Source organism: Macrotis lagotis, chromosome 1 (genome assembly GCF_037893015.1).
Source record: "Macrotis lagotis isolate mMagLag1 chromosome 1, bilby.v1.9.chrom.fasta, whole genome shotgun sequence".
Classification (NCBI taxonomy): Eukaryota; Metazoa; Chordata; class Mammalia; order Peramelemorphia; family Peramelidae; genus Macrotis; species Macrotis lagotis.
Window position 1 is genome coordinate 852,486,955 of NC_133658.1, and position 22,544 is coordinate 852,509,498.

The window sequence follows — 22,544 nt, forward strand, 5'->3', positions numbered from 1 at the left end:
GAGCCCAAGGATGAGAATTAGGGGTTTTAATCGTGCATTAAAGTTTGCAAAGTCCTTTTTACCTCCTGACAACCCTATGAAATTAGTAGTGCCATGCATTCACATCTTTCTCGATGGTAGGAGAAAACAGAGTCTTTGGTACAGCAGTATGAGACCATTAGCCAACTCAATTCAGAACGCTATGCCCGCCTGGAGCGTGCCCAGGTTCTCGTGAACCAATTTTGGGAAACATATGAGGAGCTCAGCCCGTGGATCGAGGAAACACAGGCCCTGATAGCACAGTTACCTCCACCTGCCATTGACCACGAACAACTCAAGCAGCAACAGGAGGAGATGAGGGTAAGAAGGATGGCACATTAGGAGTTTGTCTTTAAATGTTTGACCCTGAAAATGAACTCAGTTTGTTTTAAGCAGCTACATAATCTCAGTCATTTTAATGTCTCATCCATAAAAATAACCTAGGAAGTTTAGATTTATATGAATAGCTTTGCCAAAAACAATTTTTTGGTCAACACAGCCTTCATATTAGAGCCAAGCATAATTGGAGCATCATGCATTGGGGATAGGGAAGATTCTAGGGGAGAGTCAGCTGGAGAAGGGATGGAAGGGCTCAGCCAAGGGAGAAAGTCTGATCTGAGAGAATGCAGGGTCTTTCCTAGTAATGCTGCAGCCCCTGCATACTCATTGATTCTTTAACTCAGCCTTCCCTCTACTGGCCACCATGCCCGTCCCTGCTCACTGTGAGCCGAAGGGTCGCATTTGAACAAGTTAACTGGAGGCATAGTTTGTGCCTAGAGTCTTCTCTTAGCATGGTTTTCATGGAATATGGACCTGGGGAGCAATGGGAAGAGGAGGGAGTGAGAGGGAACTGCAGCTGAATCAGCTCTTAACAGCCCCTGGGATGTGAGGTTCTTCAGAGTCTTAGGATGTGTGGGGCCTGAGTTCTGGTCAGAGCACACCATTCCAGAGAGAATCAGCTGGTTCTGTTCTCTGACACAGCAACTAAGGGAATCCATTGCCGAGCACAAGCCTCACATTGATAAGTTATTGAAGATTGGGCCACAACTGAAGGAGCTGAACCCTGATGAAGGTGAAATGGTGCAAGAGAAGTATCAGATAGCAGAGGCAACCTACACCAGAATCAAGGAGGAGGTGCGCCGGCGTGCACTGGCCCTGGATGAGGCTGTCTCACAGTCAGCTCAGGTATGCGACATTCCCAGGCCTGGGAGAACCTGTGGCTTTATTTGGGTAGAAATAAGCAAACAGTGGCTGAAACAGCCCTGCTCTGGAAGTGAGGTACAGAAATGTCAAACCTAATGTATTGAGCACAAATATAAGAAGATCAGAAAGTCTTGGAATAGCTGTGTTCTGTTTAATGGCTCTTAATACTGTGCAGGGACAGGACTGTGGGGCAGGTGTTTATTTACTCTTTTGTGTTTCTCTTGAATGCATTCAATAGATTTGAAGTCAGATCTAGTTTAACACTTTGATTGTACAGTTAGGACTATAGTGATGGTAAGTAGTAGAGTCAGGATTTGAAGCCAGGCCATCTGCCTCCACAGCAGGATACCCCCATGCCTCTTCAGCCTGGCATGACTCTCTAAGACTCAGTACTGTAAACCTTAAAAAGCCCATGCCTCGGGAAAGACCAGAGTCCTAGAAAACTAGAGTAAGAGCCACATAAGTCTGCTTTTCAAGAGACTCGCCTCAGTTGTTCTCTTATGATAGAAGAAGCAGGGCCCTAGAAGCCTAGTGCATAGTGAGAGAGTGGAGAAGGGGGGGTCAGGAAGTGTGGCCAGGGGGAGGGGGGGGGGCTTGAGTTTAATGCATGTAACTGCACACTCTTCAACTAATAGAATGACTGTGAGTGATAGTTCTGTCCGTCTGGGCATTTTACTCCTGTGTTTAGTCATTCTCTTGGTTGGTATTTGTACTCACTCAAGTTTTTCCCCACCTTCCGTCCCATCTCTCACTCACATTGTGGATTGTGTTACTGTGTGTTGTTGCTGCCTGCCTCCTGTCTCCCCCACATCGTCACATTTCATTGTTGTGTTGACTGCGCCCTCCATTACAGATTTCAGAGGTAAGGTTCCCACCCCCTTAGGTGATTTACTTAATCCAGAGAATAGAGATAATTCATTCATGAGAATGGGGTATCCAGGGTAAATTTGGTATGGGTTTTTCCTCCCCTTTTTACATAAAATGGACAGTGCAAAGCACTGAAGCAAACAGTAGAGTTGGGCTTGGGAGTAGGGGGAGTCATTGAGAGGTGTTGAGGGGTGGGAGACCATTTCCCTTTCAGAAGGTTCTATTGTATATAGCCTCCTGCACAGATATAGTCATAAAATAAGATCTACTGTATTGCTTAAGACCCTTAGGATTGCCAAGTTCGTCTCATTGAATTACAATAGTCTAGCTGAATGAATTTGACATTGGTAACAATCATTAGACATGTAACTAGCTCTTTAAGGTTGACAAAGTTCTTTGTTTCTACCTCCCCAGTCAGTCATTGTTTTCTTCTCTGTGTAAACACATAGAATTATTACTTTGCATGTAAGGATTTTTGTTTTTAATCCCCAAGTCTTCTAGCATGTGGAGATTTACACACTCCTAGCAGGTTTCTGACCTGTAAATATTCAAGTTATGCATGCAGCCATCATCTGCAATGTGGATCCACTGATTTCTATCAGTTTCATAGTCTCACTTCTTTCTTGTTGCATGATTAGTATAGGAAAACCATGACAGTGTCTCAAGGTTATCTGGAACAGTGATGAACTAAGCTAACTTCTAATTCACTCCCTGGCCTACCTTTAAGAATTCCATTTCTGTAAGATCTAAATAGCCATTTATGAGGACAGTTATCAGCATCCTGTGTCTTGGAGGACTGATGGCTCTGGACAACTAGATAGAAAATAGGGTTTTCAGCTAGCCCCATAGGCAATAGATAGCTTTAGACATTACTATTATTCCCTCAAAATGCATGGGAGAAATGAGTGCCTGAGAGAGTACCCCTGCCTAATCAATGTATCTTTGTTTAGTTCTATGATAATGGAGCCCAGGCTGGAAACTCTGGAAGCTTTCTCTTCCTGACTAATCAGTGTATGTTTGTTTAGTTCCATGACAAAATGGAGCCCATGCTGGAAACTTTGGAAACTCTGTCTTCCCGCCTGCGTATACCACCACTAATACCTGCTGAAGTGGACAAGATCCGAGAATGTCTCAGTGAAAACAAGAGTGCGGCCATGGAGCTGGAGAAGCTGCAGCCATCCTTTGAAGCTTTGAAACGCCGGGGTGAAGAGCTGATTGGTAGATCCCAGGGAGCTGACAAGGACCTAGCAGCAAAAGGTATTTGAGTCTTTTTCCTTTATGAAGTCATTTAACTGATTTCTAATTAATGGTTATCTCCTATTTCTCACTATATTTATATTTTCATGAATGTAAAGGGTTGATTTTAGCCTTAAATTTTAAAATGGACTCTTTCACAAAAATGTGTTGAAATCAACTGTGGAACTCACAAAATGGTTTCTAGAAATAATTTAGTGCATTGCAGGTTAGGTTCCCAGACCAATCTCAAAACTCATCATGACTTGCCCAAGATCACTTGGCTCATGCCTCAGTTCTATAATTTATTAGCTAAGTCCTGGTCCTCTGAGTAGCCAACAATATTGCTGAGCTATAGCATTAATGTACTTTTGAGCCAGGCCAGGTCAGTTAATGAGCCATAGTAGTAGGAAGGTGAGCCATAGCTGCACCAGGACAAGGACCACCAAATTCAGACTCAGTGTGTCAGGAGCATATTATTGTTTCATTCTGTCTCCTTCCTCCCTCCCTAAGACATCTTGGAAGTAAAATCAGAATGCCCATATCCCATACCTATCTAGTAGCAGCAGTAGCTACCCTCACTCTGAGACAGACTTGGGAAATTATAGAAACTGTTCTCAGTCCCCTGCAGTCCTGACAGCAGCTGGGGAAAATCCCTCCCTGCTCCTATCCAAAACGGAAGCCACAGCTCAAGCTCTGGGAGCTCAGTCCACACTAGGGAGAAGAGAAGTGATATCACTTAGCACTACTGAGAGAGGCCTCTTCAGTGAAGCATTGGCATTATCCACTCCTTATTAGAGTTCATTTAAATATGTGGTTCATTTATCAACTGGCAGCTGTCTCTCAATTAGGATCCCCAGGGCTATGGCAATGCACAATCCATGCCAGACTCAGAGGTTACTAAGAAGTAAAATAGCCCCTTCTCTTACATTCTTCTGGGGAGAAAACAATAATGTATGCAGTTAAGCAAGTATGTACTACAAACGAAATAAAAATGCAAAGTCATTTTTGACTGAGATACTGACAACTAGAATAAGTCAGGGAAGTTTTCCTAGACATCAAGAAAGATGGCACTTGAACTGAACCTTGAAGGAGGTAGGGACTTTGAGAGGTAGAAGTGTAGAGGATAATAGACACAGGGGACAACCAGTAGAGAGAGAGAGACCTAGAGGAGTGTGAATAGAACATCTTCTATGGGCGTAATCAGGCACTTTGTCAGTCTTAAAGCATAGTAGAAATATCAGCCCTTAAAGTGTAACTCTTCAGTGATCTGTGAGGACTTAGATGAAATTCCTAATGAGATCAAGCAACTTCATATCTAGGGTATCTTTATTCATAATCTTCTTTTCCCACATCAGAAATCCAGGACAAACTGGATCAAATGGTATTTTTCTGGGAAGATATCAAAGCCCGAGCTGAAGAGCGGGAAATCAAATTCCTTGATGTCCTTGAGTTGGCAGAGAAGTTCTGGTATGACATGGCAGCACTTCTGACCACCATAAAGGATACCCAGGATATTGTTCATGATCTGGAGAGCCCTGGAATTGATCCCTCCATCATCAAGCAGCAAGTAGAAGCCGCCGAGGTGAGCATAGAAAATAGTTTTAGTTGATCTTACAAAAACTTTTTGAACTAAGTTCTGTAAGTCTTGTTATCCCATGTTGCAAATGAAGAAACTGAGGATCAACTTGGATGTATAACTTTCCCACAGAGCTTAGAAGTGTTAGAGGTGGGCTTTGAGCTCAGATCTTTCTTCTTCTCTGACCACTATGTTTTATTTTGTCCTGCAAAAAATCCTCTTTAATGATAGATAGTTGTACTCCTATTTCCTATTTAGAATTTAGCCAAACTATTCTCATTTAACCTTTTCCCTCCAGTAGTCCCCATCTCACTAGCTCAGCTCTGTCCACATCAGGTTATAGATAACCTCTCTCTGGTTTCATAGCAGATCCTTTAGTTTTTTTCCCTTTTCCTATGTATAATTTCTTGTTCCACCCTCTCTGCCAATCACAGTTTCCTGCAGGAGGCTTCCCATTCTACTCCCCTACTCCACAATGGTTCTTCACTCTCCAGCCTCTGAGCAATCATGAGGATAACCCTTGTGTTACTTAGGCTTGTGAGAAGGTTCTTTGGGGTTTTTTTTGGGGGGGGGAGTACCTCGGGGGAATAGTGTGTTGGATTTCTCCAGTTAAATATAACCTTAATAATAATAATAATAAGGGCTCATGTTTCGGTAGCTCTTTACAAGTGTTCTCTCATTTGATTCTCAACAATAATTCCAAGAGATTTTATGGATAAAGAAATTGAAATTCAGAGGAAAAATATTTGTCTAGAAATCACCTCGTTTAGTGGTAGAGCTTGAACCTGACTTTTATAATTCTAATCCAGTGTCATTTCTTTTTTTTTAAAAAAAAAAAAGTTGCTTTTATTGTAATGCAGTGGATATTTCCAACAAACTAAATTTTGATTTTTGGTTTTTATGAGGCAATGGAGTTAAGTGACTTGCCTAAGGTCACACAGCTAGGTAATTCCAACAAGCTAAATTAAACCTTCCAAGTTTATCATCAAAAACATAGGTGGGGGCAGGGTGGCTAGGTGGAGCAGTGGATAGAGCACCAGCCCTGGAGTCAGGAGTACCTGAGTTCAAATTCAGCCTCAGACATTTAATAATTACCTAACTGGGTGGCCTTGGGCAAGCCACTTAATTCCATTAGCCTTGTAAAAACCTAAAAAAAAAAATAGGTGAGGGCAGCTAGGTGGTACAGTGAATAAAGCCCTGGAGTCAGGAGGACCTGAGTTCAGATCCAGCCTTAGACACTTAGTAATTGCCTAGCTGTGTGACCTTGGGCAATTCACTTAACCCCATTGCCTTGAAAAACTAAAAAAACAAAAAAAATCAGTGACTCCATGCCATTTCTGCAGTCTGCATGGTATCTACAAGTCCTTTGAAGCCAATCACTTTCTTCTATTTTAGTATCCTTTTAGAATTACCAGCTTTTGTAAATCATAGGTGCTCATCAAATGCGGAGAGTCATGAAACAGTTGTAAAAACTCAGTATAACCTCCCCAATCCACTGTGTACATTTTCTTAAAAGGTCTGGAGAACCTCAATCCTTAAGAAACAAACTAAGAAAAACCAAAAGACATCTGTAGAATGTCACTGGCAGCTCTGCTGAACTTTTTCTGTTCTGAAGAATGAGAATTACAGTCAGAGAGCTTCAAAGTTATGTTTGTTCATTCTGTTTTGACTCCTCCTGTGTTCATTTGCACACAGACTATTAAAGAGGAGACAGATGGTCTTCATGAAGAGCTTGAGTTTATCCGGATCCTTGGAGCAGACCTGATTTTTGCCTGTGGAGAAACAGAAAAGCCAGAGGTCAAGAAGAGCATTGATGAGGTATGAAGATGAATTGGCTGGAGTCCTGTTAAAAGATGGAGTTCTTGCCCTTGGGCTAGGAAAAAAAGCATGGCAGATTTCATTAAATTGGATCCTAATTTCTTTTCTTTTTCTTTCTTTCTTTTTTTTTTTTAAAGCTGAACAATGCCTGGGAGAACTTAAACAAAACCTGGAAAGAGAGATTAGAAAAACTGGAGGAAGCCATGCAGTCTGCAGTGCAGTATCAGGATACCTTGCAGGTAAGAGGCTGAAGGGAAGAGTAAGCTAAAAGATAGCAACACATGGAAAGCAAATCATTTTTATCAGATGGTCAAATGCCCAGGCACTCAGAACCGATGATTTCCACTGGTGTAGCATTGGTCTGTTTATTAGCAACTAGGGAAATCATAAAGGACATGCTGTGTGGTACAAGTTTGCTGACATCTCTGCTAATCTGCATTTAGACTTTGTAGATCTTTAGGATGGGGAAGAACCATCTTTGAGATCATCTGTTCCAGCCCCTTATTGGACAGATAAGGGGATCTTACCAGAGAGATTAAGGATTGTCTGTAAAGTTACAGATGGGAGACTAGAGGGCAGTTCTTAGTCCTGTGTTGGTCTTCTTTTCATTGGCATATTTTTGCTATCAAACTAAACTTGGCCAGAGGACCAAAGTAAGTGGGCTGTTTTGATGTACAAACCTACTGATAGGGTCAGAAAGAACTCACTGACCTGTTCTGAGTTTTTTTTGTCCCAACCTCTACCTCAGCTTCCTAATAATAATCTCTCGAGTGTATTGTATTGTATATACAATATATGGTTTTATTAACTTTTTCATCATAATTCCCAATGTTTATTTAAAATTAACCAGACCGGGATTATAGTTCACTAAATTTTAGACCTTCTAAGACCTGCACACTTCACAAGTTCAATTTATAAGCTTCCATTCCTGGAATTAAAGGCTACTATTTGTTTAACCTGAGGATGAAAATCTTGAGATTTGGCCTCTGTTTATCTACTTTAGGGAGTTTTCTTCAGGTTTCCATAGTCTGATTTTTCTATTTGTGTTTAATTTTAGACCATGTTCGACTGGTTAGATAACACTGTGATTAAACTCTGCAACATGCCTCCTGTCGGTACTGACCTCAACACTGTGAAAGATCAGTTAAATGAGATGAAGGTTTGTTCTCTGAGCATGGCTTGAAGGTTTGATTGTATGCATGGTGACCATGGGATGAGTCTTTGAAAGGCCTAGTCATCCTACCATACTAATGTTAAGGGTTTTGTGTTTGGTAGGAATTTAAAATGGAAGTTTACCAACAGCAGATTGAGATGGAAAAGTTAAATCACCAGGGTGAGCTGATGTTGAAAAAAGCTACTGATGAAACCGATAGAGATATTATCCGAGAACCACTGACAGAACTAAAACACCTCTGGGAGAATCTGGGTGAGAAAATCGCCCACAGGCAGGTATGATGCACATTATTGGAGTCATACATATCCCCTGCTCCTTTGAGTTCACACATTCCTAATTCTCTTGCCCTTTCTCCACCAGCACAAGCTCGAAGGGGCTTTGTTAGCCCTTGGTCAATTCCAGCATGCGTTGGAGGAACTGATGAGCTGGCTGACTCACACAGAAGAGCTGTTAGATGCCCAGAGACCCATCAATGGAGACCCCAAGGTCATTGAGGTTGAGCTTGCAAAACACCATGTAAGTCATTGATTTTTCTTTCTTCAAAACTTTTGGTTTGAAATGAAAAACACTCTCTCTCAATCTCTCTCTCTCTCTCTCTCTCTCTCTCTCTCTCTCTCTCTCTCTGAGGATAAGCTTGAATTGATTAAACCTGCAAGAGAAATTAACATGTTCAACACTCTTTAGGTTCTAAAAAATGATGTGTTGGCTCACCAAGCCACAGTTGAAACAGTCAACAAAGCTGGCAATGAGCTTCTTGAATCCAGTGCTGGCGATGATGATGCAAGCAGCTTAAGGAATCGACTGGAAACAATGAACCAGTGTTGGGAATCAGTGCTGCAGAAGACAGAGGAACGAGAGCAGCAGCTACAATCAACCCTCCAGCAGGTAGGCAGTATTGTCCAGGGCTGGCACAGATATATGGACTTAGAAAATCATCAAAGCTCAGCATTGGCAAGGCCCACAGGAGCTCTCCTCCCAAGACAGCCCATTCTATTTGCTTCAGTACATTATCACCCATTGTTAGCAATCCTTTTCCTTCCCTCAAGTTTGAATTTTCCTCTTTAAAACCTCTGCCTGTTGCTCCATATTTTTGCCTTTCAGATTTAAGCAAAACAAGCCACCTCCTTTTTTCTTTGCAACAGCCCTGCAAATATTTGAAGATAATTATGATTTTTCCCTTAAATAATAAGTACCCCTAGCTTCTCTATCTGATTCTCATATGGCTTGATCTCAGGGCCCTTTCCCATTCTAATTGTCTTCCTTGGGATATTCTTCAGCTTATCAGTGTCATTTCCAAAACATGTGAAATAAGGAACAGAGCACAGTGCTCCACTGAAGGTGATTTGATTTGTGCAGAAAGTAGTAGCAGCAGCATAAGTTATAGGCATATTCACATACACACACACACACACACACACACACACACACACACACACACATCCTTGTGTTATTTTGGTTGGAGTGAATCTATAATGTCTTTGCTATATGGAATTCTCAAGGAAGAAAATCCCCTCTGCCAATACAGATGGTGCTGCTCTGCAGCATGTAGGCTTAGAGAGTTGCCTTTGGGCACTAAGAGCATTAGTGACTCTGCTGAGGGCCCCCCTCCCCCCGGGAGTATGTGTGTGTGTATGACAGGCCTGGAACCCTGGGCTTCTGGCTTTGAGACCACAGGCATTCACTTCTACAAGGTATAACACCAAAATTCTTCTTTGTATTTTCTATGATATCTTAGTAATGGCATGTGGAACTCAAAGACCATCTGCTATAGAACTTTCATGTTACAGAGAGGGAAAAGGTTCTTACTTTGGGTCCTATGACGTAGACTGAAGCCAGGGTTTAAATCTTTATCCTTTAAGTAGAAATCTAGTACATCAGACTGTCCCCCTCTTCCCATGAAAGGAGTAGTTTGTGAGGTGCTCTTGTAGACCAGCTCTGTGGTATCAGATTTTGCTTAATGTGATTGTTTGGGTAGAGATCTAATTTCACTCTTGTGAAATATCTGAATATGTGAATAATAAGTTATGTTGTAATAAGGCCCCCGTTTTATGTAGTCTCTTTTTCTGTTAAAGATAAAAATGTTTCTTAAGTGAATCCATGATCCAGGCTAGATCCTAGCTAAGTCCTGGAATGACTGCTAATTGTCAGAGTCACTTTTCCTTGGAGTTGTATTCTATATACAGTAATTTAGAAAATTAAATTTCAAACCCCAAAATTAATAATTGTTAATGTCTTCAATTTGCAATGACTTTTCTTAAATAGGCCCAGGGTTTCCACAGTGAAATTGAAGATTTTCTCTTGGGACTGACTAGGATGGAAAACCAGCTTTCTTCATCCAAACCCACAGGAGGACTTCCTGAGACAGCACGAGAACAACTCGATGCTCACATGGTAAGAACTCATAAATTAGAACATAAAACTCCTTTCTAAAGCAAGAAACCAGCCTATTATGTCTAGAGCTACCCTTTGATGTTTATTTTTGCTGGTGATAAGTTAATACTAAATTGCAGATGAGCACTTATCCAGAGCTTTTATCAGTTTATGTCAGATCCCAGTATTTCTTGGAGAAGTTTGGTATGTAAAAAAAATAGCAACAATCTGCTCATATTCTTATATTTATCAGTAGAGCTTATAGACAACTTTATTTATTGGTGATGAAACAAAGAGGCAAGTATAGTGATCCATATCCTTTCTGTCTCTGTAACAGTAAGGTGGAGGTGTGCTGCATAAGGGCTCGACTTAGTACAAATTTTGAGAAATCCTAATATGACTGGTGTGTGTGGGTGTGGGTGTGTGGAGGGGGGACGTGTTTCAATAAAAGGGTCTCAGATCAATCAATGAAAATTGATTGATAGTGATATAAAATGTCCTTAGGGACTTCCCCCTCCCCTTTTGTCTGATTCTAAAATGCGTTTTTTTCTCCTTTATATCGATTTTGAGTTCAGAGAAGCAAGAGTGCTCCTCAATAGGGCCTTCCATAGCCTTGCACTTTTACAAGACACAGACCTTGAGTTAGTCTCTCAAACTTTCCCAATCTTTTCCCTGAGGTTTACTCTGATGTGTGTCAGCATATACCTGGGCATAAGTGAGTGTGTATGCAAGCTTCATTGAACTGAAATCTCATTGAAATATGCCTTATGAATATTTTTGCTACATCTTTAAATTACACATAGGAGCTCTATGACCAGCTGAAAGCCCAGGAAGAGACATATAACCAGCTGCTGGACAAAGGAAGGCTGATACTCCTAAGCCGGGATGACTCTGGATCTGGCTCAAAAACAGAGCAGAGCGTTACACTTTTAGAACAGAAATGGCACGTGGTCAGCAGCAAGATGGAAGAGAGAAAGGTATTATTGTCATGAGCATCATCACCAAGTGATGGACACATCTCATAAAGATTGTAGCCTTTTCTCATGCTACCTTTATGTCAGCTACATTGGTGATTTAGTGGTGTTTCCCTCAGATGTTTGGGCTCTCTCCCTTCTCAGATTCTGTATGCAGACTTATCACAACATTCTCAAATTCTGTATGCAGACTTATCACAAGTCAGTCTTCCCTGTGCCTCCCCTTCAAGTTCAGGGGATAGCCTTCATTTTCTCTTCATATCTGCAGAACCTAGCATAGGCATAGAGGAGCATTTTAATAAGTGCTTTTTGGCCAGATAGGTGATGGATTTACTTTCATCATACTGTATTCATTCATTTCCTAGAGTCACTAGCCAAGGTGGTGATTCACTTTGTCTACTTTTAATTTGAAGGGAAGGCCAGTGGCTTTTAAAAATCGTGATTATTGAAATTTCATGCAGTCAGTTTTATTTATAACCTATGGGCAATTTCCAGACATTTTCAGAAATCAGGATACTTGTTCTTAGTCACATAACTGAGAAGAGGCAAGAGATTTCTTTTCAGAAAAGCAAAAGGAGATGATTAGGAGCCAACCAATTTTGAATAATCAGATCATATCCTTTTTTTGGATTAAGTAGCAAAATCGATTGTACTCTTTACCTATCTGTCGCTACACTGTTACCCTGAAGATTAGGCAGGTGGACAGAAATTAGAAGAGGTTGCTGTAGGCCCATAAATGGGTATTTAAGGTGTTTTTAAGGATATTTGTGTCTGTTATTGCCAAATTTTTATCTAGAATTTCTAATATCTTCCTGACTGCTTTTATTACAGTTAACTGCTTATGAGTGGGGTGACCTTTTATTTGTATCACATTTTCCCAAAATGGGTATTCACACAAATTCTAACAGATCAGTGGAACATATAGCCTCTTGGATTTGACAATATGAAGAATAAACTAAAGAAAACTGAAGTCTTAACCAAGCCAGTTCACAGATCTGTTACTTCCAGAGCAGCCATTCCTTTCCATTTATTGAACAGTTTACTTCCCTGGATGCTAATTGAATGTACACGTCTTGTCCCTTTGTTCCACTTTCAGCCACTAGCATTGAAATCTGCCCTTCTTGACAAACAAGTCATGTTCAGTGGTTGTCTTAATGAGGTTCCCCTTATTGAGATCATTTCATCTGGTATACAATGAAGTTTTTATCCCTAATTTTTTTTTTTTTTGTCATTAAAATTTAGTCAAAGCTGGAAGAAGTGCTCAACCTGGCAACAGAATTTCAGAATTCCCTGCAGGAGTTTATCAACTGGCTAACACTAGCAGAGCAGAGTTTGAACATTGCACCTCCACCCAGCCTTATTCTAAATACTATCCTCTCACAAATTGATGAGCACAAGGTACCAGTTATCTTCCTTTGTAAAGTTGTGGGTGAAAGAAGCTCATGAATTCACAGTTCTGTATATGCTGTGGTTAGTCTGTCTTTGGAGTAATACAACAGCAGCTCACAATTATTTGGTACTTTACAATCTGTGAGAACCCACTGATGTCGATGGTATAGGCATAGATCTTGATAGCAACCCAAAAACTTGACTAAGATTACATGGCAAGTACATGATGAGGGTGAAACTTGGTCTTCATCTTCTGTTGTTCTTACCTCCTCAAATGAGTTCAACCAGCACTCTTGTCTTTTGAGAATGTAAGAACAACATTCTTTTTTAGGTTTTTGCCAATGAAGTAAATGCCCACCGGGACCACATCATTGAGCTGGATCAGACTGGAAATCAGTTGAAGTTTCTCAGTCAAAAGCAGGATGTTGTCCTGATCAAGAACTTATTGGTTAGTGTTCAATCTCGATGGGAAAAGGTGGTCCAACGATCTGTTGAGAGGGGACGATCTTTGGATGATGCCAGGAAACGAGCTAAACAGGTAACTGAGGGATATTATAAATTAGTTTATTAAGATCAAACCTCATACTCTAGCATCCCAATGTATTTATCATATGATTCCAGTTCCATGAAGCTTGGAAAAAACTGATTGACTGGCTAGAAGATGCTGAGAATCACCTGGACTCAGAGCTGGAGATATCCAATGATCCAGATAAAATTAAGCTTCAGCTTTCTAGGCACAAGGTAAGGCAGTTAATTGATTGCAGGTTGATCCCTAGTATAACAACATACAGAGATTATGACTTGGAAAGAAATATTCTACCTTTTTAAAGAAGAACAAATAACTGATAAATGGAAACAGTTCCAAAAGGAGACAAACTCTAACTTAAACTTGAATAGTCAGTATGAGTCTCTCAGTATCCCTCATCTTGGTGTAGAGATAAAGGATACTAAAAATGCATTATTGTGCATATACTATCAGACCTAGTTGTTTTATGTGTTGGTTTTTCCTATTTTTCTTTGTTACAAGGGAGGGTAGATTGGGAAATAGCCAAGGTGTAATAGAACTTTAAAATATGTAAATAGAAATAAGTAAAGAAATACAATTTATTTTGCACATTTTAGAGAGGTATGGGATGCTAGAAATTAACCCTTATTTGGTCTAAATCTCTCCAACCAGAGGGGTGTCATGTTCCTTCCCACTCAATCACAAAATAACTGCCTAGTCTCAGACTGTTTCATATGAAAAAGTGAACTGCAAGTCAATAACATGGTATAGTAGTCATAAAAAGGTTGCTTGATTTTAAAACTGTATTATAAAAAGTATATATCCCTAATGAGGGAAAGGGTCCTTCCCAGTCACACTGCATAAGAAGAACTCCCAGTTCAGAGATCATATTTTAAGGAGAATAGTAATAAACTGAGGTATCATCTCCAGAAGAGGCCAACCAGACCAATGAAGAGCTTGAGACCCTAACATATAAGACTGTTTTGGCCTGGGGTAAAGAAAACTACAAGAGGGAAGAAATGTTCTGTCTTCAAGCACGTGGAAGCTGTCCCATGGAAAAGGCATGATTGGATTTTATTCACTTGGTTCAAGAGAGCAGATTAGAAGAGAAAGGAGGGAAGATGTTACAGAAGGTCAGATTTGTAAGCTCAGGGTAAAGAAACATCTACTAGTATAAGCTGTCCACCTTCAGCAGGAACCGTCTCAGGAGAGAAGTTCAGAGTCTTCATGTGGAGCCCTTAGTGAGAAGATGGAAAGGGGTTTTCTGTTCATGGATGGGTTAGACTACCTGACTTCTCAGACTCTTTCCATTCTACAGTTCGCTTAAATTCTTTAAACTTCCTACACTGTCCTAAGTGTCCATTTAGCATGACTTCAACAAGAGCTTCTGCCAGACATCAGTCTTCCTGCTGTGGTGATTCAGTGGAGAGGGCTCCTTGATGGTAGATCAGTGCTTCACAGTTTCAGCTGAGTGTGTAACAGGCTCTCATGCTTTCTGCAGACATGTTATATATTTTCATTGACTTAGATTCATTTTGGACAAATGGAGTGACTGGAATCCAAGTGAGGATTACAAGGTCCATGAGTTAGGATGGTAGTCTCTAGTGAAAGACCCCAAGGGTCTGTCCTTGACCATGTTCTGTCCTACATGCTTTATAGTGACTTAGAGGGAAACCCACAGAGTATGCCCTTCTCGGATTTGTAGATGACCTCAAGCTAGGTAATCCAGCAGCAGTAGAATCTTATAGAACCTTTGGAATGTCCTACACTGGGACTCAGAAAATCCATAGTGGGGAAACCTGGCAGGACAGTACTTCACATAAAATCCCTGCAGTACAGCTCTGCCAGGAACCAGTCCTATGGCGGCTAAAATAAAAGCCTCAGGTGGAAGAGGAAGCCTTCTGTGCAGATCAGACTTCATTCAGAGTACCAGACATAGTGTGGGCACTGCCTGAAATGTGTGTGCAGGGAAGTCCCCAGGATGACCAGGGCTCTGGAACCAGGCTTTCCAAGGGAGGGGACTGTGTTAGCAGGGCAGTGGGGTGGAATGCTGGCAGTTGTTTTACTAGAAGCAGAGTGATAGTGATGCTCATTAGCCATTTTAGAGCACATAAGCTCTGTCAGGGATTGTATAGATGTGGAAACTGAGACAAACAGAAGTTAAGAAACTAACCTAGGGTCACTAAACTCCTACGTGTTTGGATTTAAATTCTGGTCTTCCTCACTCCAGGCCTGGCACACAGTTCACTACTATCCCAAAGCAGAATGGACTGATTCATAAGGTAGTGAACAGCCTGGCCATAAAGGTTTTTAAACAGAATCTGTACAACTTTTTGTCAGGAATGATTAGTGTTTTTTTAAATTTCATTAAGGCAGTGGGGTTTAGTGACTTGCCCAAGGTCAGACAGCTAGGCAATTATTAAGTGTCTGAGGCCAGATTTAAATTCAGGCCCTCCAGGGCCTGTGCTCTATCCACTGCATCACCTAGCTGCCCAGGAATGTTAATGTTCTGAGGCCTCTTAATTCCATGATTCCTTGATTCTGTGATTTTGAAGAATAAATCACTAGAACATAGCAGTTTGTCTCAGGTAGACATCCCTAAACAACAACAGCCTATTGTAAATCTTTATTGGCTGGGGGCAGCTAGGTGGCTTAGTGGATAGAGCACTGGCCCTGGAGTCAGGAGTACCTGAGTTCAAATCCGGCCTCAAACACTTAATAATTACCTAGCTGTGTGGCCTTGGGCAAGCCACTTAACCCCATTACCTTGCAAAAAAAAAAAAACCTAAAAAAGAAACAAAAAGAAATCTTTATTGGGGAGTACATTTTGTCTTGACACAGCAGATGCAGACAACTTCCCCTCCTCCCATTCACTCCTGAGGACTAGTTCTGCAAAATTATCATTATAATAGTGTGCTTGTGACCAATAGTATAGGGCAAACTGCAGTTTTTGTAGTTTTTGCTAGTGCATCAGGAGAGACCCGTTTTTCACCCTAGCACTGTGGGACCAGTATTTGCCCTGAGCATTCTGCCTTTCCATTCTATCTTCTTGACCTTACTGATGTGACTTTTCTGTGGAATCCTTTGGACCCTGCTTACTTCACTGCCATGAAGCTTTGAAAAACCCTGTTATTACAAAGTCAGCAGAAGGTTCTGTCATCTTCATGCTTCTTCCATTTATGTGGCCACAAAACCATCCATGCCTCTCTTACTTTTTCTAAACCAGATATGTATCTGATCTAAAATGGGCTTATCTTTTTCTGTTTGGAACCACAGGAATTTCAGAAAACACTCGGTGGCAAACAACCTGTGTATGATACTACCATTCGGACTGGCCGAGCCCTGAAAGAAAAGACCTCACTTCCTGATGATGCTCAGAAACTTGACAACTGCCTGGGGGAAGTCAGAGATAAATGGGACACTGTGTGTGGCAAATCTGTGGAACGGTGAGTCTATGAGTAACATAGGTTTTCACAGAAAATAGCCCTGATCACCTTAGGGTCTGTCCTCTCTATAGCATCCAAAACATTACTGGTCCTCATTAAGATCTAGATAAGTCTGCTGTCTTAGGGTTGAGATTCTGTCATGAATTTGAGGTATCTCAAAAGGAATTCAGTTATCTCAGTGGATGTTATAAAATAGTTAACAACACAGTTAGATCTGATTCTTTCTAATTTGAAGTTAAACTTTCTGCCCCACAGAACTCTTAAGGGGAAGCTGTGAGTACAACCTCCACATAGTTTAGAAGTGGCTGATTTGGCTTCTGGCATTATAAGGCAGTGAGACATAGTGGAGTGGAGAGAGAGCTCCAGCTAGGAGTCAGCAAGATCTGGGATCAATTCAGTCTCCCTCTGACACTGACTGGCATGGGCAGGTCATTAATGCTCTAGATCAGAATTGTCAAATAAACATGGGCCTGAAGATGGCCCATAAAAAAATTTAATTGGGAAATATTTAGCAAAATATATAAAAATAGAACCTAAATATGTTGATGTGTGGTTTTGTAAGTCATCATGTGACCTTGGAGTCCTTATGTATACTTTAGTGGCCCCTATTTCTATTGCATTTGATAGCAGTGCTCTAAGTGAGGGCTGTCCAAAATGCAGCCCCCTGTGGGTTTATTAAATACTTTAGTAAACAAAGCCAAACTACCTCAGAGCCCTCACTAAAATGGCAAATCAAAATATGCTGTCTATTGTTTGAATACAAACTTTTAAAAGTAAAGTTGGACAGCCTTCCTCTAAGCAACATTCTTAATTAAATTTTTAGGTTGCAGAAAAGGTGCCAGTCTGAATGGCTGGAAAGAGATTCCTTTTCTGGAAATTCCCTGCACCAATGAAATAATAGTTCTACTCTCCATTCCTGTCCCATTATTAGAGAAAATAGAAGTTGTAAAAAAGTAACTAATTTAAATGTAATGCTTTTATGGGTGTGTTTGACTAAAGTTACTGCAATTAAGCTATCTTAGATCTTACTTGCAGGATATATGAAGTGTTGATCTGTTTTCCTCAGTGTAGAATGCAACCTCTCCATCCCTTAGTAAAGAGCTGTTGTAGCAAAGAAAATTGATCTTGTTGGCTGTCCTGAAGGTGAGACTTTCTTAATTGACCTAGGTCCATCCTTAGATGTTAGCTATCCCATTCAAAGCCTGGACAGCTTGACAGGGCCTAGGAAGAGTTCTTTGGTGGAAATTCCAGTCCCTTTTATTAAAAGTAGCACTTATCTCCCTTGTTTATACACTCTAGCATTTCTCAACTATCCAAATAGTAGTTGTCTAAGGTTATTTCTTAAGAACTATACTTTTAGGAATTAGAAACTCTAATAAATCCAGTGATGTACCACAATTCCAAAGTACTCATGAAGTAAGGTTCTCTCTATCTCCAGACAGAGAACCTAGTTTGGAATAAAAATTAAAGCTTTTTTTTTTTTTTGCTTTATTTTTCTTGCTCTTTTTTTTTTAAACATGGCAAATACAGAAATGAGCTTTGTTTGACTTCACGCATATCATATTTCTTTCCATCTCAACGGGCAGGGGAAGGGAGAAAATTTAGAACTGAGAATAAAAATAAAATTAAAAAAAAGAACTATACCTTTTCAGAATTCCTGAAATTCAGAAATCCTGAAATTCCAGAATTCAGAATTCCATTTGCCATTCTAAAGCTCTGCTGTGTACTTTATAGGCAGCATAAGTTGGAAGAGGCCCTCCTCTTCTCTGGCCAGTTCATGGATGCACTGCAGGCTTTAGTCGACTGGTTGTACAAGGTGGAGCCACAGTTGGCTGAAGACCAGCCTGTCCACGGGGATCTTGACCTGGTTATGAACCTCATGGATGCTCATAAGGTAAGAAGAAGTTCAAGCTGTATGAAAGGCCATACCATTATCTCTACTCTGGGAATACCTGCAACAAGCAGAGCTTCATCCTATTCAAGTAGATTGGGTTCTCTCTTATTTGTCATTTACATAACTAGGCCTGGGCTCTTTTCCCTAAACCATGGATGGTAGTGGTACCATCATACCCATCCTTGATTTCAGTGAGGATTTCCCTAAGTGCTCTGATGATTCTGAAGAGATGATGTTTCTCATGCCTTTGCTTGTGTTTTTATGTATTAACTTGAACCCCCCCTGCCATTCTGGATTAGTCACAGGTTTATCTAAACTAGTTTTTGACTTGTTCTGTTCAGGCTGTGGGAACTTCACATTGAGAATCCATTGTCTGCCCTGTCTCTTTTGACTGATTTCATAGACTGAGTCACAGAATGAACCAGAAAATTTGGCCTGGGGGGGCGGTTAGGTGGCACAGTGGATAGAGCACTGGCCCTGGAGTCAGCCTGAGTTCAAATCTGGCCTCAGACACTTAATAATTACCTAGCTGTGTGGCCTTGGGCAAGTCACTTAACCCCATTGCCTTGTAAAAAAAAACTTAAAAAAACAAACCAAAAAACCCCAGAAAACTTGGTCTGGGGACTCAAAGGATTGAGGCACTCAAAGGAATCTCCGTCTCCAGGAATTCCCAGGAGGAGAGGAATTTTTTTTCCTCAAGGAAGGAAACAGTGTTTCTGTCTTAGAAACCTATTTTTTCAGATGTACCCCTTGATATGCTCCATATTCTTTCAGAAGCCATTCCCAGTTCCCAGATTATGCCCCTTCCTTACTTCCACCTCTGAGGGTCCAGGTTTCCTTCAGAGCCCTGCCCAGTGGTCTCCTTCCCACTTGAGGCTCCCTGATTGCTCCTCTTTTTATCTTCATGTCCCCAGCCTCTAGTGAAATTAAATTAGCCTGTCAGAATCTGCCCGGTGACCTTAGGTTCTGAGCACCAGTATCTTCAGTGGCCCCACCTCAGTGATCCCTATGACTTGTATGGGCTTCTAGGCTGCCAGCTGTGGAAAGGCTAGTGGGCACTTGTTTCCCTTTGCAGGTTTTTCAGAAGGAGCTGGGAAAACGCACAGGGACTGTGCAGGTCCTGAAGCGGTCTGGGCGTGAGCTGATTGAGAACAGCCGTGATGACACCACATGGGTGCGTGTGCAGCTGCAGGAGCTAAGCACCCGCTGGGACACCGTGTGCAAACTCTCTGTGTCTAAGCAGACCCGACTGGAGCACGCCCTGAAGCAGGTGCGAGGAGAGTGCCCACATTCCTGGGCCTGGGCATGGATGTGACTGACCTAGGCTCTGCTTCAGGCTCCCACCCCCTGAATTAAAGAAATAGACCAATACTATAGGCCTGGAGTTAATCCTAATGTATTAGCCCCTAAAACATAGGATCATCAACAGATGTGAAATGACTTACCTACAATCACACAAAATCAGAATTTGAACTCATGTCCTCTCATTCCAAATCTAACACTCTTTCTGTTGGAATATGCTCAGTACTTCTGGAACTCCCTCAGTACTTCTACTTATCCAGGATATGTTTAAAAAGATAGTAGAAGACCTGAACTCCTTGTTCTACTAGACTCCAGGTCACGGACTCTTGAGTTGTTGCATGACTCATTCATTTACCTTGGTGTCCCTCTAGGCAGAAGAATTTCGAAATGCAGTTCACATGCTGTTGGAGTGGCTTTCAGAAGCCGAGCAGACCCTCCGCTTTCGGGGAGCACTTCCTGATGACACAGAAGCCTTACAGTCCCTCATTGACGTACACAAGGTGAGGCATTCTGGGGAGTGATTTTTGTGGATGTTCTGATAGGAGCTGACCATTCTGAATCTAAAGACCTGAAAACTCTTAACCCAGAAACATCATATGAAATATTAGAGTTGACTTATCTCAAACTTGTCTAGTGAGAATGAGAGTTGACTATTCTGGATGGCCTTTGTATCACCTTAAAGATTCAGTCTTCCTGAGCTATCTCTAAACAGTTTCTTGTTCTTTTTTATTAACTTTTATTGCCCTTTGCAAAGAGTGAGACTAATTATTTCCCCTAATTGGGGGGGGGGGGCGGTCCTAGCCTTTATAAGTTATTTGTTTCTTCTGGTCCCATATTACTTGCTTACTAGACTGAAGGACACTGTGTGATACCCACTATTTTAAGCTGGTGTGCCCTCTTAGATTTTCCCATTATTTTATGTTGTACATATGTATGTTTTAAGCATGCTTGAACTCTGTGGTTTGGATTTTTTTCTTAGAGGCTGCCACATTTTGTAGTTTACTGTTGTGTTATTGGTGCCTGAAACTACTCTTTACCAAAGGTTTTAAGTTTTAGAAATCTAAAATTTTTTAATTAAAAAAAATGGAAAAGGGAATGGTTAAATCAGCACAACTCAGATGGGCCCCCTAGTGCCCCCTGTGATGACTTCAAGACCTCTGTCCCCACCTCAGAGACAAGCCCCTCTTCTGTGCCAATAACCCCAATAGTCCCCTTTTTCTCTATACTTTATGGATCTAAGTGAACAAAGAGGCAACTGCAGAAAAGTCTACGTTTCTGAGTAACTATTAAAATGAAAGAAAACTGAAAATATGAAAGGGGAAGAAAAATGACTTTAAATTTTTCTTCTTTTTTCCTTTCTGTATGTGATTCCCATGACTGCCAACAGTCACCAAGAGAATGCATTCCTCAATTCATGTCTTGGAATATTTGTTTAGGAATTCATGAAGAAAGTGGAGGAAAAGAGAGTTGATGTGAATGCAGCTGTGGCGATGGGAGAAGTCATCCTAGCAGTGTGCCACCCAGACTGCGTCACCACCATCAAACATTGGATTACCATTATCCGGGCACGATTCGAAGAGGTGAGCCCCTGTTTTTAAGGAATTCCTAGAGGAATAGAAAGCCAAATCATTCTGGATCTGGAGAAGATGCTTGTCAGGTCTCTTGCTTAATCTTGTGGGCACTTCCATAGGGACTGAATGAATGCTGCTTCCAATGTTAGCCATCATTCTCATTCTTATGATAATATGTCCTAATCTGGGAAGGAAAAAAGACAAATAATTAGATATAATTACATATAGCACACAGGGATCTATGTGGAATGTAAAGACTCCCTCTTATACTCTCTTTCACATTTGAATCTTCCTTCCCTTTGTCTCCCCCTCTCTCTCTATGTCTCTCTACTTCTCTCTTTCTCCCTTTCCCTTTCTATCTCTGTCTCTCTCTCCCCTCCCTATCCTGTCCTTCTCTCTTCCCCCTTCTGTCTCCTCCTCTTTCTCTGTCTCTGTCTTTCCCACACACCCCCTCTCTCAGCCTCTCTCCCCTTCTTCCCTGCTCTCACTACACCTCTATCTTTCTCTTTCTACAGGTTTTAACATGGGCAAAACAGCACCAGCAGCGTCTTGAAACAGCCCTTTCAGAACTCGTCGCAAATGCTGAACTCTTGGAAGAACTTTTAGCTTGGATTCAGTGGGCTGAGACTACTCTTATTCAGCGAGATCAAGAACCAACCCCTCAAAATATTGACCGAGTCAAATCCCTCATCTCTGAGCATCAGGTACCTAAGCTGTTAACCTACTCTTCCATCCTGGAGTGTTTTCTATGCTTGCTTGATCAGAGAATTATTACTTGATATTATTTATAGCCAAGAACTGTGGCAGCCAATCTCCCTGCCCAGGGTAAATATGTCTTGAAATTCCCATTGAGTGAGCCTAGTGAATCCCATATAAATATGTGCATGCAAGACCAGGCCAAATGATTGATGCCATTTCACTTTCCCTGGACCCTTGCTGCTGCTTAGCACCTCTTGTCATTTCCTACCACAGTGCCTATAGCTGTCCCAAGCAACTTCATTCTCTTTGCTTCTGCCCCCCCTTCTCCCCTCCCCCTACACACACACACACACACACACACACACACACACACAAACACATAGACTTCTTTCTCTACTGAAAACCTCACCCTTGCTTTTTATGGAGATTGAGATCATGTGATTTGAACTCCCTCAGGCTCCAACTCTGATGCATATGTCAAAACTTTTGTCTTCATCAAAAC

At 41.3% G+C, this 22,544-nt stretch overlaps 1 protein-coding gene across 24 annotated transcripts in view; it reads left to right on the forward strand.

Annotated features, from left to right (window-relative positions):
• The window catches only part of MACF1 (microtubule actin crosslinking factor 1), a 392,086-nt gene that overhangs the window by 343,440 nt on the left and 26,102 nt on the right, over positions 1-22,544 (forward strand). For all 24 annotated transcript variants that reach the window (XM_074217596.1, XM_074217597.1, XM_074217598.1 and 21 more), the window contains 21 exons: positions 121-339; positions 1,000-1,203; positions 3,114-3,345; positions 4,680-4,906; positions 6,596-6,718; positions 6,856-6,957; positions 7,776-7,877; positions 7,994-8,167; positions 8,253-8,408; positions 8,577-8,777; positions 10,155-10,283; positions 11,066-11,239; positions 12,479-12,634; positions 12,957-13,163; positions 13,247-13,366; positions 16,407-16,576; positions 18,311-18,470; positions 19,546-19,740; positions 20,144-20,272; positions 21,209-21,352; positions 21,859-22,047. In XM_074217596.1, the coding sequence (XP_074073697.1) occupies positions 121-339; positions 1,000-1,203; positions 3,114-3,345; positions 4,680-4,906; positions 6,596-6,718; positions 6,856-6,957; positions 7,776-7,877; positions 7,994-8,167; positions 8,253-8,408; positions 8,577-8,777; positions 10,155-10,283; positions 11,066-11,239; positions 12,479-12,634; positions 12,957-13,163; positions 13,247-13,366; positions 16,407-16,576; positions 18,311-18,470; positions 19,546-19,740; positions 20,144-20,272; positions 21,209-21,352; positions 21,859-22,047 (3,513 nt within the window). The remainder of the gene's footprint in view (positions 1-120; positions 340-999; positions 1,204-3,113; positions 3,346-4,679; positions 4,907-6,595; positions 6,719-6,855; positions 6,958-7,775; positions 7,878-7,993; positions 8,168-8,252; positions 8,409-8,576; positions 8,778-10,154; positions 10,284-11,065; positions 11,240-12,478; positions 12,635-12,956; positions 13,164-13,246; positions 13,367-16,406; positions 16,577-18,310; positions 18,471-19,545; positions 19,741-20,143; positions 20,273-21,208; positions 21,353-21,858; positions 22,048-22,544) is intronic.